Here is a 13,467-nt window from a genome sequence, read left to right on the forward strand (position 1 = left end):
ACTCTTGTTGTTTCAGTTGTTGATAGGCTGAATAAAACAAATTCACAACAGTAGTTTTTTTTTTTATCTATATCACGACAGAACAAATCAAACACCCATTGCAGCTCCTAGAATCCCAATCAAACCCCAAAGATAAACCATTTTTCCAGAAGAATTCATTAATTGATGAGCGTGGCCCCCTACAGCTTGAGCTCCTTGATCATTGGCTCGCCTCGCAGGCCCAAGAGGAGGTTGTTGGCTGCAAGGGCAGACATGGCGTTCCGGGTTGTGTAGGATGCACTAGCAATATGTGGAAGAATCACTGTAGGTACAAGAAAATACAAATTAATATCAGAGAAACAAAGCATGTTGAATCATTCAAACCAAGATAGACCCACCGCAGTTTTTGAGGGTAAACAGTGGATGGTTAGTGGGCAGAGGCTCTGGGACGGTGACATCCAGACCAGCTCCTGCTATCTGACCAGCTGCCAAAGCCTCATACAGATCCTCCTGGTTCACGACTCCACCTCTGAGACAGCAAAAAAGGCGAGGAGAAGCCATCAGAAACCATGAGATCTTTTCAAATTAAAATAATTAGGCCACATCCTTTCCTACCATATTTACTTGCTAATAGGATAATAATATATACATGTGAATATTAGAGATGATGTCGTGTTTGAGGGTGGCGCACCTGCTTGTGTTGATAAAAATGGAGGTGTTTTTCATCTTGGAGAAAAGTTCTTTGTTGCAGATCTCCTTAGTCTCTGGTGTTAAAGCACAGCACACGGCCAGGAAATCCGACTGCTTTGCCAGTTCATCAAACGAGACTAAAACAAAAGAGATGCTACATGAAGATCTGACTTTGGTCCGAATGACGAGTTACAGTCTCTGCAGCCTTTATTCTCTTTTTCTCCTCTGTGCGAAGCTGTCATTTTCATAAATGAAAGCATAACAATGGGGAATCATAAATCTTACCGTATTCTGCGTTGATGGCTCTGGCCAGTTCGGGCCTGGGAGCCACGTCTGTGTAGATGAACTTTTTTACTTTAAAGGGTGCCAGGCGCTCTGCGATAGCTACACCTAGAGACGTATGCACGCACAGAAAACGTAAAATATCCAGAAATAACCACTACTCCATTGTCTAATGTGTAAGTCTCACACTTACCAATCCTTCCCAAACCCAGGATACCTACAGTGCTGTTGGCCAGTTCATGTCCACACAGCCAGAGAGTTCTCCATGTGCCCCAGCCACCACTGTCACAGGCAAAAGGATGTAATAAATGCAATCAAATTTTTGTAAATTCTGTGAGTTAGGAACTTGTTTTTAGAATAAAACCATTACGTCTTGGCTTCATGTGTGGCCTCTATGAGTCTCCTAGAGGTCGTCAGCAGCAGAGCCACAGTCAGCTCAGCAACTGCATCAGTTAGAACTTCAGGGGTGTAACCTACACGGATTCCTCTGCAGGAAAATGCAGAAATGTTATGTGGAAAAATGCAAATCCATGCTGTCAGATGTTTTCATTTCATGTTTTCTGCTGCGAAGAGAAAGGTCACCTTTTCTTCAGCTCATCTAAAGACAGATGATCAAAACCCACTGACATGGTACTGAGAACCTTTAGATTTGGACCTGCAGGGACAGATTTGCAAACTTTCATGATCTTGCACCAAAAAGTCTATTTTAATATATTAAAATATAAATAAAATAAAATAAAAACAGACCTGCAGAATCCAACAGTTCAGCATCAATCTTTTCTGTCAGCACGCAGAGCAGACCATCAACACCTTTGACCTTTTTCAGCAGCTCCGCCCTTGGTACAGGAACGTCGTCTGAGCCCCACAGCTCAAACTGCACCCTATAGGGCAAAACATGAAACCACAGATCTGAAGCAACCCCAATATGTCGTCATCAGCCGCAGAGGTCAGAAGTGCATAATGGGTTGAAATGAACAAACTCAAAAACACGGAGGCCTCATTGTTCTATGTACCATCAAAATTTCTATTTTAAATATTTGGAAATTTAAGATATAGATATATTAAAGAGGTTATGGAATTTGCAATCTTACAATTTCAAATGCAAACATTAAAAGTTTTCCTCTAAAAATGGGGATCTTTACAAAACAAATTTGTTGAAAGTGCTTCAATATCAGTGAGCAGCATGAAAGACATTTCAGAAAGACATATTTTTCTAACTTACTGTCCTGATTCTTTGAGGATCTTCAGTCCCTCAGGCGGGATCTGTCGGGTCACATACACCCGCTGGAGGGTGGACATTTCTCTCTGGACGTTACTTGGTACGCCTTCTTTGATGCTCAGGGGAGCAACAGCGATTTTCTGGAGCCGACGTAGTGCCATGCGACTGCCCCACATTGCCAAAGAAGAGCAAGCCTTTGGAAGATGAACGCAGTTCAGTCTGTTTCAGACTTAGTTTTGGCTGCAGCTCAGGGGGGTGGGGGGCTCCTGTGGGAGTTTGACCAATATGCTGAAAGGGAGGGTGCCTCTCAGACTAAGGTGCCCAGGGTTGAAAAATAGTTTTCTGACAAATGCAAGTCAGGGCTTTTTCTTGTTTAGGGTAAAATAGGAAAGAGGCCTTTTAGACTGAATTATATGCAAACAAGAATGCATTCAAAACTTGAAGTAACAGTTACTATTGTGTGTTCGTCATCGTTGTCTTGTAGAGCAACAGGAGTTGAACGGATGTAAATGTTTCACCAAACTGTTGACCTTTGCTTCTCTAAACAGTACAGCACCCAAACATGTTCTGTTCTATTTCTCCAGCTTCTCCAGTTCATCAAACCCTCATTCTTTACCCAAGTCAAATCAGGTCAAAGTGCAAATGATCATACAAAAAAGAAAGGGTTTTTGATAAAAATCAGTACATAAAAATTAAATAAAAAGGGACAAAATTGATATATCCTACAAAGCACATAAATACACAAATAAACAACACAAAAAAGATACAGTATACCATCAAAAAGATTGATAGACTGACTGAATAGAGCATGTGTGCATCAATATTGTCTTGGCAGCTCTGAATCTGAAAAAAGACAGGTTGTTTTTGCCTGTCATCCTCTATTTGACTGCAAAGATGAACAATCTCCTCCGGGTTGTTTAGATAATTTAGTACAGATGGTGGAAATAGCTGGAAAAACAATATGATCAAACACAATGTAATGGTACGTATTAATACCAATAGGGTTTTTTAAGATGATGCCGTTCTGCTAAAAAAAATATGCAGATTTAGTTTATTATTGTTATTATTAGTATTAGTTTATGTACTGTAATACTCATTTTAATCACCACGACATGATTGGATGACTGCTATCACGTGATTACTGTAACCCGGAACCACTTCAAATTTTCAACCACTCACAGCCATTCATTCGCCGAGGACCGTCGCGCATACTGTCAGCTATTAACGTAAGTCGTTTGGGTTTAGTTTTTAACTCTATAAATAATAAAACCTACATTGTCCTCGCTGAGTTGGAGATCTCTCTAAAAGATTGAACAACCCGGAAAGTTGCATATTATATTAACAAATGTGTGTCACCACTTTTTATGAGTTTACGGTGGCTGTCCTCGCTACCGGTAACTGGGCAGAAGTGAAATCCGTGGCTAGCTTGTGGCTAACGTTGCTTTTTCCTCTCGAGATTAGAAACGAGCATGCGCGATCATTATAAACAATTTGTAGTCGTTGTAACATTTGATCAGAACAAGTCCTATGTAACGAGTTCTAACCGTGAACTGTTACTGTTGACAACTTGCCTCCCATCAAATGTCAGCTAGCCGCCAAGCTATACTTTTAATAAATAGGGCGTTGGTCCACATTGCATCTATTTACACTAAAGTGTCTCACATCTTCGATATCAACTTTCTATTTGTTACGTGCACCTTCTTCTTAAGGTAGAGTCGCTATCTTTAAACCGGCTGAATCAGCCCTTTTCCTCCCAGCATGGCTGCAGACTTGATGGAGATTGACGACTCACTTTACAGGCAAGTGCAGTTTTTGGTGTTCTTTTTTTTCTTCTTCTGATGACCTGAAGCTCCACGTGCAGCTGTCTGTCTCCTTGGTGAGTGTAGCTAACATCTTTATTTATGTGCTTCCTAATAGCCGCCAGAGATATGTGCTTGGAGACGGTGCCATGCAGCAGATGGCCCAGTCCTCTGTCTTTCTTAGTGGAATGGGAGCACTGGGAGTGGAGATAGGTGAGCAAGAGAAGAGGACACACGTTTGCACCACAACTCTTTATCTTTGATAGATTCAAAAAAAAAAAAAAAAAAAAAAATCATACTCAATCATTTCCTTCTTACAGCCAAGAATATAACTCTGGCAGGTGTGAAGGTAAGAGGGCTTTTAAACTTTTCTTGTAATAAAATAGCAAACATGTCTTTTTTTTTTTAGTTAAGGGGTTTTATTATATATATATTTTTTATTTTTAAACAGACGGTTACTCTCCATGACACGAAACTGTGTGAGACTTGGGATCTGGGGTGTAACTTCTTCATCCGTAGAGATGACGTATTGAACCAGAGGAAGAGGTAATAATGCATTCTGCAAGTCCAAGCATTGGTTTCTAAAGATGATTAACTGCTATATGTGATTATGAATTGGTTTGTAAAGAACCACTTCAATTAAAAATCAGGTTTTTGGTGTTTTTAATTTGTTTTTGTGGCAATTTTTCTCATGATGGAGGGCATGTATAAAAAAATATTAGGCTTTATACTGCATTTCTGAATATTTTTGTTATTTATTAAAATGAACTACTACTGCCCTGTAGAAACTGTGTCCCAGAAAAAAAATAGCATGATCATAATTAAAAGACATCTGGGAACACGTTTTGAATAGATCAAAAGATGATCGGAGTAGGACTTTAGGTGCAGCAAAAACTCAGGTCTATGCATGGCTTTTGTCAACTCATTTGTTACTAAATAACATGCGTAGAAGCCTAGATGAGAGAACTTGAAAATTAGTTAATAGCCACTTGATCTTATCGTTACTTATGAAAAAGTTTTTTCTTTTTTTTTCTGTCCTTTTGTTGTGGATTTTGTCTTGTGTACCAATACTCAGCCTCTTGTTTTGCCTGTTACAGGGTGGAAGCAGTGTGCCCTCGTGTTGGGGAGTTGAACCCTTATGTTCATGTTGACATGTCCTCCTGTCCCCTGGATGACAACATTGACCTGAGTTTTCTCAAAAAGTATCAGGTAAGTCGACATATTTTATGTTATGTTATGTTCACACCGAGCGTGTGTGGCGCCTAAACCTGGGTTCTATAACACACATTTGGGTGTTCACACTGGACAAGCTGGCAGAGGCTTCTTCTGCTTTTTCTTTTGCTACTGTTTACTAGCACATGTCCACCACCTACATTTGGAAGACGTTATGCTGTTCTTGGACTAGTTTGTTGAATTTTTCCAGAAAAAACGTCAGATCAGCAAGAAATCTGCAAATGCTCTTGTGCTATTGGCAGCTTTATATTAAATTGTACTGTCAACTTTTATGAAAGAAAATTTTTGTCATAATTTAAGACAAGATTATTCCTGTATTCCTGAAGGTATTACTATATACTGACTGCTGTGCTTTCCCCTGCAGTGTGTGATTTTGACAGAGTCCAGCTTGAGCCTGCAGAAGAGAATAAATAAGTTCTGCCACTCCCAGCAGCCTCCCATAAGAGTGAGTTTACAGTCATTCCCCTGGTTTTACCAAGATCAATATTACTTATAACAAAAACGGTTTATTTAAAATAAAAAATATGTCTGTGTTAGTTTATCTCTAGTGACGCTTATGGAATCTGTGTCCGGGTCTTTTGTGATTTCGGAGAAGCGTTTGAGGTCTCGGATCCCACAGGGGAGGAGCTCAAGGAGATTTTCATCCAAAGTATCACTCAGGTAGTCATAATACTTTCACATTCTGTTCTTCAAATTAAGACTCCTCCCTGTTCCTCTGCTTATGCCTCTTGGAATTTACATAAAGTTATCTAATCAGTTATCCTGATATTTTTGTTTTGTTGCTGAACTTGTCCTTTTCTTCTTTTTTTTCCATATTTTTTTCAGGACAATTCTGGGGTGGTTACTTGCATAGACAACCAACCCCATGGTCTGCAGACGGGCCAGAGCGTTATCTTTAGAGAAATCAATGGCATGGTGGAGCTCAATGGCACCACACGGCAGGTTTCAGGTGGGTCTTTAATCCAGCACATCAATGCCACCACATGCAAATACAAAAGTAACCTAATCTAAGTAACATTTGTCCTGTTTCTGTTTCTCTGGGTGTGTGAATGTGTTTGCTGCATTAGTCATTTCCTCCCATAGCTTTGAAATAGGAGACACGTCGCACTTCCAGCCATATGAACACGGAGGCTTCTTTGTTATGGTTAAAACTCCTCAGATTTACAAATTTGTGAGTACAAAATAAATGTAAAAAATAATGCAGACATATTCAAATAACTACATTTGAGCACACGACTTTACATGTTTTACTTTTTTTTTTTTAGGAAACATTAGAACAGCAGCTGTGTGATCCTCAGGTCCTAATTCCAGATCTCAGTAAACCAGAGGTGAGTTTTTCAAAAACTCAGTTGTGGACAGGTTTGTTGTTTGGCCTTAATTCTGGTTTGCAGCCTTACGAGGTTGCCTCGCTACTCCACACAAATCACCATGGTAACACAAGCAGTGTACCAACTTTCACCTTGGAGTGGTTGGGTTTGATCAGGCCCCAAAATTCCTTGAGTTTGTCATGTGTGAGACATATTTTTGAGTTGTCTGGAAACCTCACTGTGGTTTGAAATCCTCCCATCAGGCTCCGTTACACATTCATGCAGCCATGCTGGCACTAGATGCCTTCCAGGAAAAGCACGGCAGACTTCCCAACATTGGGTAATCAGACTTCTAGATTTTTTTATGCTTTCATTTGGGAAAAAAAAACTGTAATGAGCTGTTTGAAGGTTTCCTCAGTTTTGCTTTGATGTCATCAGATGTTTAGAGGACGCCGAGGCTCTACTAAAGCTAACCGAGGAAGTCAGTGTCACTCATAAGAACAAAGTAAGTGTTTTCCAATTATAGCTTTAAAGTCAAATGTGTCCCGGAGAGTTCCTTATCCATATTTATCTTGCACCTTTTTTAGAACACTATGAAGTTGAACAAAAATTTAAAATTTAGCCAAATAGATTTTTGCCTTTCTTATAACCATTATTTCAGATTTTATTCTGCCACTTATCTATACAAGGTAGCTCTACTGTTCCTCATCTTTAATCTTGCTGCTTTTTTATGTATTTTTTGCTGAAGTTTTAGTCTCCTCTTTCTGTCCCCACAGCTTCCTGTGAACGCTGAGTTGGTGCGCTGCATGTCTAAAACAGCCAGAGGGACTCTTCCACCTCTAGCTGCAGCAGCTGGAGGAATAGCCAGTCAGGAAGTTTTAAAGGCCATCACTGGAAAGTTTGGGCCTCTGCAGCAATGGGTAGGTTACTAAAATTGTTCTTCTTTGTGATTTCTTTTATTTATTTATTTTTTTATATTTAAAGACCTGCTCCGATGAGACCAGAGGTGCCCAAATTCAGGCATCTCTGGTATAAACAGACAGATGATGGGAAGTTGGGGTGGGTTTACTCCGTGCCAACAGTCCCGCTCACAACTCGTAGGCAAATTTCTAATAAACTACAGCCTCTCTGCAGAAACGATGTCCTAGAAAACAGGACATGTGCTTTTGTTCTTTGATTTTGGCTAAAAACAGCACAACAATAATTAAGACTACTGGAAAAGCTTTAAAATAGATCAAAAGATGATCAGAGTCTGACTTTTCACTGTTGATTTGATTTAATTGAATACCGCTTCTCTCCTGTTTAGTTTTATCTTGATGCTCTGGAGGTAGTCCGGCCTCTTCAGTCCCTGTCTGCTGAGGAGTTCTTCCCCAGAGGCGATCGATATGACGGATTACGAGCGTGCATCGGAGAATCAATGTTGCTTGAACTGCACAAGCTCAGGGTCTTCATGGTACGAGCCGGCCTGTATTAACCTTACCAAAGACTGTTGATGTCTGGATAAAAACGTCCATTATTTTCTCCTCGAAGGTTGGTTGTGGTGCCATAGGTTGCGAGATGCTAAAAAATTTTGCTCTTCTTGGAGTGGGCCTGGCTAAAAGCTTAGGAGAGGTGAGCATATCGTTTTATTAATAAACATTTGTTTATTGCGTGTACATTTCTAAAATGATTTGTTGTTTTTCACCTGACAGGTGTGCATCACAGACCCAGACCTGATAGAAAAGTCCAACCTTAACAGGCAGTTTCTCTTCAGACCGCATCATATCCAGGTAAGCACATCTTTCGATTACGGCCCTTTTTTTTTTTTAATCAATGGAATTCTCTTCCAAACATATAATCATACTTTTTTTATTTAATTTCTTAATCGTCTCTCTGCACTCAGACACCAAAGAGCACCACAGCAGCAGAAGCAACGCGTGAAATCAACCCAGAGCTGCAGATAGATGCCCACTTAAACAAAGTGTGCCCGGCTACCGAGAGCATCTACAGCGACTCCTTCTATTCTTCGCTGAACGTTGTGGTCACTGCGCTGGACAACGTGGAGGCACGGAGATATGTGGACAGGTGTGTGAGGAGTAGGCAGTTTTTCAACAATACAGTTGAAAAGGGTTCCTCCAAATTAGCCTTTGGTTCTTGATTCTTTTGCAACAGTCTTTTTTTTTTTCCTTTTTCATTTGAACTCGATGTTTTTATCCAAAGTATATCTTGTGTAAAATGAACGTGCTAGTTCATGTTTAAACCTGTTCATCTTGAAAACGAGATGACACATCTCAAGGGGCTTATCCTACAAACAAATACATGTGAAATGTGAAAAACGTGTCGTTTTCAGCCGCTGCTTGTGCAATCAGAGACCCCTCCTGGATTCTGGCACCATGGGGACAAAAGGACACACCGAGATCATTGTGCCATACCTGACAGAGTCCTACAACAGCCATGTGAGTCCATCCAACTCTGTCTCTGGTCATATGTGTGGCCAAATGTTTTCTTTTTTTTAAATTTATTTTTTATTCTATTACAACACATCTGTCTCTTTGGCTCCCAGAGGGACCCCCCCGAAGAGGAGATCCCCTTCTGCACTCTCAAGTCCTTTCCCTCTGTTATAGAGCACACAATTCAGTGGGCCCGAGACAAGGTGTGACCCTTTGACTTTTCTCAAAGTGTTTTGTTTCTTAAATTAACTTATAATTTTTCCATTTGATCTAGTTTGAGAGTGCCTTTTTCCACAAACCCTCCATGTACAACTCCTTCTGGCAGACGCATGTCTCAGCTGAAGCGGTGCTGCAGGTAAAAGCTCCCCAGACACAAACATAGCTTGGAATCATTCAATACACAGCAGCTGTAAACATTTCATTTGACTGTGTGTGTGCAGAGAATGCAGGTGGGGGAAAGTATGGAGGGGGCCTTCCAGGTCGTTAAGCTGTTAAGCAGAAGGCCTAGTCACTGGGAACAGTGCGTCATCATCGCCCGTTTAAAATTTGAAAAGTATTTTAAGAGAAAGGTGAGCAACCTTAAAATTTAAATCTTTAAATTTAAAGAAAAATGAAAGCCACAACTGGATGTTAAGCCTCACAGTTTCTTGTTTCTTTAGGCTCTACAGCTGTTGCACTCCTTTCCTCTGGATACAAGGTTAAAAGATGGAAGTAAGTATTTTTTTTCTTTGTTGATCACTTCCAAATTCCTAATAGGATTAGGCCTTTAAACATCAGATTATTGCTTTTTGTGCGATAATGTGTCTGCTCTCTTCTGCCTCTCTAGGTTTGTTTTGGCAGTCCCCAAAAAGACCCCCAACTCCAACCGAGTTTGACCTAAAGGACCCTTTGTGAGTGTTTTCTGAAGTTGGAAGTTTGTGCGGTTTTTGCCCTTCCTTTTTGGTTTACACCTCCCTGTTCTGTTCCCGTCAGGCACTTCACTTTCATTGTCAGCGCCGCCCGGCTTTTTGCTGAGATTTATAACATCCCTTTCTCAGAAAAGGTAGGCCTATGACACCCGTGTCTCTGCTGTCAATCAAAGGTAGGATCACTTGTACTCACTGGGCTTTCTTGTGAAAGGATCTCTCCGAGGATGCCGTGTCAAAGATCCTCTCCGATGTCAAGATCCCCGAGTACAGACCCTTAGAGAAAGTAAGATTCTTACTTGATCTGGTCTTTGGTAACTCTGTCAGCTTTATAAATGTTGACGGTTGGGAATCTGCTGTTGACAGAGTATAGTGACCGATGAGACTGCAAAGAAGCCCGACCAGATGAAGATGCCTTTAAGCAGCGAAGAGGAGAGGGAAGCCATCGCACAGCTGGAAGAGGCCATTTCTACTGACGGCGTCACACCAGGTATATAAAAAGAGCCGAAACAGACCAGTCAAATTAAGATCTAAAGCTGATGTCGAAACCCTGACAATGCCTTAAACACACAGACTTGTCTTGCAGCTTTTAAAAACCCTTTTTTGTTCTCGTCTCCTGCAGAGTCGTTACGAATGAACCCCCTCCAGTTTGAAAAAGACAACGACAGAAACGGCCATATTGATTTTGTCACATCGGCGTCCTCCCTCAGAGCCAGGATGTACTCCATAGAGCCGGCTGACAGGCTGAAGACTAAACGCATCGCTGGAAAGATCATTCCCGCCATCGCCACAGCAACAGCTGCTGTGTCTGGACTGGTGAGATCAGGAACTGGGTTATCTTTAATGTTTTTCTCCAAAAAACTCAAAAGATTTCAACTTAGAAATAGAAGTTACATTTTGTGCTGTTTTGTTTTACAAAGGTTGCACTGGAATTAGTCAAGGTTGTTGGAGGTTATGGGTTTGAATCCTTCAAGAACTGTTTCTTCAACTTGGCCATTCCAGTCGTGGTGCTCAGTGAGACTGCTCCTGTTAAACGGACGGTCATCAGGTAGGAGTATTTAAAGGTATTTCCTACAAAACGTAACTAAAATACACCTAGCACAAATTCTCTGCACTCAAAGTTAGGGATGGGTTTAAGAAACATTGTATTTAATCAGTTTTCATTTAGAAAATTCAATTTCCATTCATCAAATCCATAAATTCCTCTTTCTTTAAGCACTTTGACCTTTTTGATACAGGATTTCCTGATTTTTTTTCTTTTTTTTTTACAGAAAGCTCCACTTTAGTTCATTTTTAATCACTAATTTTAGTAAAAGCTACTTTTAATTAAGCACACAAAACGTTTTTTTAAAGGAGAAGTGTATCTAGAAACAAATCAAATTGATCACCAGTACCTACTGGAAATGTGCTGTCTAGCAAAGTATTTTAATGTTAATCTTGTGATATCCCACATTTTATTTTAATTTATTTTATTTTTTAAACTTGTCCTGTCCAACAGCTGGGCGAGCAGATCAGAGCTAAGGCCTCTTGTGTTGGACAGATTTGACTGTTACAATAGGGGTTTATGGATTTTCAGACAGACTGAGTGTATATTTGTATAAACCCCGTTTTTGTATTTGAGGCTAAGCTTTATTTATAATAAATGTAAAAGGAAAGGAGAGGGAGGGAGTGGGATGTTAGAGATGGGGGGGGGGTTATAATACAGAGCCATTACATAAGAGGGCCATAAGTAAATTGCATGACTTACTTCTCACATACACACATCCTGCGTTTTTTACATGCAGTGACAAGTGTGTGACATTTTTCAGGAACAACCTCTCCTTCACCATTTGGGATTGTTGGACCATATTTGGCCATGAGGACTTCACTCTGTCTGACTTCATGAACGCAGTCAGGGTGAGACGTTCATTCACTGTGGAGCTTTAGTGGTTTGGCTACTGTTGTGTTTTGCCAGACTTGTTTATTAGTCAAATAACTCAACTTTCTTACATACCTGCAGGAAAAGTATACGATTGAACCTACCATGGTGGTCCATGGTGTGAAGATGCTGTATGTGCCTGTGATGCCCGGACATTCAAAGAGGCTCAAACTGACGTGAGTGCTTTAGTCTGAGTTTGTGTCCTTCTTTTATTGATCATTTTGATGCTTTATCTAAATACATGTTTATTTGGACTTTCACAGGATGCAGAAGCTTATCAAGCCATCAGTTGACCGCCGCTACGTTGACCTTACCGTCTCTTTTGCTCCGGAAGCAGACGGAGACGAGGATCTTCCAGGTCCTCCTGTCAGGTACTACTTCAGCCCCGATGGGAAGGCGCCCTGACCGCTTGCATGATGTCATCTCCAAGCCTCCTGTGTCCTTATTCCCCCCTTAATTTTTACATAAACTGATATGCCCCAAGAATGCAAGTCCAGGGCCAAGGGTTTTCCCACAGGAAGTTGTGGGACCGGGTCAGAGCTCTGAGCCCCAGCACAACCCCTGCGAGAAAGGTTTAGGTTCTTTTTGCCTCACATCTAGCCAGTGAAACACAAAAGGCTGCTCAAGTAGCACTTACTGTTGTACCTTTTGTACATATGTTCTCCCCGTTCTGTTTTTTACACTCTGGTGAAACGCTTGTGCCGATGCCTTACTTCTTTTTTTTTTTTTTTTTTTTTTCTGTTTGCGGCTCTAAGCCTAAATATAACTGTTTACAGAAAGCTCACATCCTCCCACTCACAGCCCATTTTTCACTTTAATTTTAAATTCTGCTCGAGCCCAAACGACTCTGTGAGCGGGGCTGTTGACACAATAAACACCGATAGTTGGCAGTCACCACATATTTTTGTTTTTTTTCCCCTGAATTTTTCCAGTTAAGGAACAAACCCAGCTGTTGTGTATTTGAACGGTTCAGCATTAAAGCAGTGGCAAAACCACCAAAGATGTTGGTTATTATTGTGTCTTCTAATGATTGTTCTTTAAGCTCTGACTGCCTCACAAAAGACGAGTCTACGTCAATGGCGATGGATAACACCTGAACATTTTAAGATTTCTATAGAAAAGCAGCAGTTTTATCACTTTGCACCTAAAAATATGCATCTGATGGATGAAGTTTTTGATAAGTAGGACCATCAGTAGCTGCTAGCCTTACCCAGTTTTTTTTTTTTACTTGAGTAACAATTGCATTTGACATATTTTGATGTTGTGCATTATTAATTTGTTTCGCACAAGAAAAAACCTTATTTTGACAGCAAGCAACATTTGTACCAACATCTGGGAACATTTATTTCACCAACATTTTCTATTTTAAATCCCTGTTCTTCGTGGTTTATTTGACATATTTGTTTATAAGTTCATGTCTGTGACATTTATTTATTTGTTCTTTTTGTTTTTTCAAATGGAGCCTGCGTTGATGCCCTCTGTCATGGTGTACTGGTTTGTTGTTAATGAATAGTGTCAATTCAGGCAAATCAATTGTCCTTTAAATTCCACTCCAATGTTGTAAAAGGGTCTTTGAGCTAATCTGTATTCTACTGTCTTGACAAAATGTTCATGGAGTTTTGAATGAAATCAATAAACTCTGTACTTCTCTTGATTTTAAAGATCCGTGGTGGAAAAAAAGTTCTTTGCCTTTTAAAAAACGTTCA

General features: G+C 40.4%; 2 protein-coding genes across 3 annotated transcripts; one reads left to right on the plus strand and one right to left on the minus strand.

The window, feature by feature from the left end:
* Nucleotides 1-46: 46 nt before the first annotated feature.
* On the minus strand, nt 47-2,655 carry LOC101163636 (glyoxylate reductase/hydroxypyruvate reductase). The gene is made up of 9 exons (XM_004065730.4): nt 2,174-2,655; nt 1,699-1,832; nt 1,534-1,606; nt 1,322-1,438; nt 1,145-1,233; nt 955-1,059; nt 671-806; nt 378-508; nt 47-301 (listed from the first exon to the last, which is right to left on the minus strand). The coding sequence occupies exons 1-9, from the start codon at nt 2,344-2,346 to the stop codon at nt 180-182; spliced, it is 1,080 nt and encodes a 359-aa protein (XP_004065778.1). The 5' UTR covers nt 2,347-2,655; the 3' UTR covers nt 47-179.
* A 657-nt stretch (nt 2,656-3,312) lies between these two features.
* uba6 (ubiquitin like modifier activating enzyme 6) lies at nt 3,313-13,424 on the plus strand. Of its 2 annotated transcripts, none has more exons than XM_023956437.1 (32): nt 3,313-3,396; nt 3,880-3,969; nt 4,088-4,182; nt 4,290-4,318; nt 4,421-4,515; nt 5,067-5,178; nt 5,567-5,647; nt 5,740-5,862; nt 6,028-6,151; nt 6,270-6,373; nt 6,468-6,530; nt 6,773-6,849; nt 6,948-7,014; nt 7,286-7,429; nt 7,816-7,962; nt 8,040-8,120; nt 8,201-8,278; nt 8,392-8,573; nt 8,839-8,944; nt 9,052-9,141; nt 9,213-9,293; nt 9,379-9,507; nt 9,598-9,649; nt 9,765-9,828; nt 9,911-9,980; nt 10,058-10,129; nt 10,210-10,333; nt 10,466-10,659; nt 10,764-10,891; nt 11,652-11,739; nt 11,843-11,937; nt 12,025-13,424. In XM_023956437.1, the coding sequence occupies exons 2-32, from the start codon at nt 3,929-3,931 to the stop codon at nt 12,164-12,166; spliced, it is 3,078 nt and encodes a 1,025-aa protein (XP_023812205.1). In that variant the 5' UTR covers nt 3,313-3,396; nt 3,880-3,928; the 3' UTR covers nt 12,167-13,424. The 2 variants fall into 2 exon arrangements, with proteins under 2 accessions (XP_023812205.1, XP_020558505.2); XM_020702846.2 differs by having other exon boundaries at nt 3,321-3,396; nt 3,884-3,969.
* Nucleotides 13,425-13,467: the final 43 nt, after the last annotated feature.

This window comes from Oryzias latipes, chromosome 1, assembly GCF_002234675.1.
Source record: "Oryzias latipes chromosome 1, ASM223467v1".
NCBI lineage: Eukaryota > Metazoa > Chordata > Actinopteri > Beloniformes > Adrianichthyidae > Oryzias > Oryzias latipes.

Bases quoted from the DNA above. Each gene is read 5' to 3' on its own strand.
- LOC101163636 (XM_004065730.4), bottom strand. From the start codon at position 2,346: ATGTGGGGCAGTCGCATGGCACTACGTCGGCTCCAGAAAATCGCTGTT. The intron at 1,833-2,173 runs GTAAGTTAGAAA...TTTGCCCTATAG, and splicing joins ATCCTCAAAGAATCAGGACA to GGTGCAGTTTGAGCTGTGGG. The intron at 1,234-1,321 runs GTAATGGTTTTA...TGCCTGTGACAG, and splicing joins GCCACACATGAAGCCAAGAC to TGGTGGCTGGGGCACATGGA.
- uba6 (XM_023956437.1), top strand. From the start codon at position 3,929: ATGGCTGCAGACTTGATGGAGATTGACGACTCACTTTACAG. The intron at 9,142-9,212 runs GTGTGACCCTTT...CATTTGATCTAG, and splicing joins TTCAGTGGGCCCGAGACAAG to TTTGAGAGTGCCTTTTTCCA. The intron at 9,294-9,378 runs GTAAAAGCTCCC...GTGTGTGTGCAG, and splicing joins CAGCTGAAGCGGTGCTGCAG to AGAATGCAGGTGGGGGAAAG.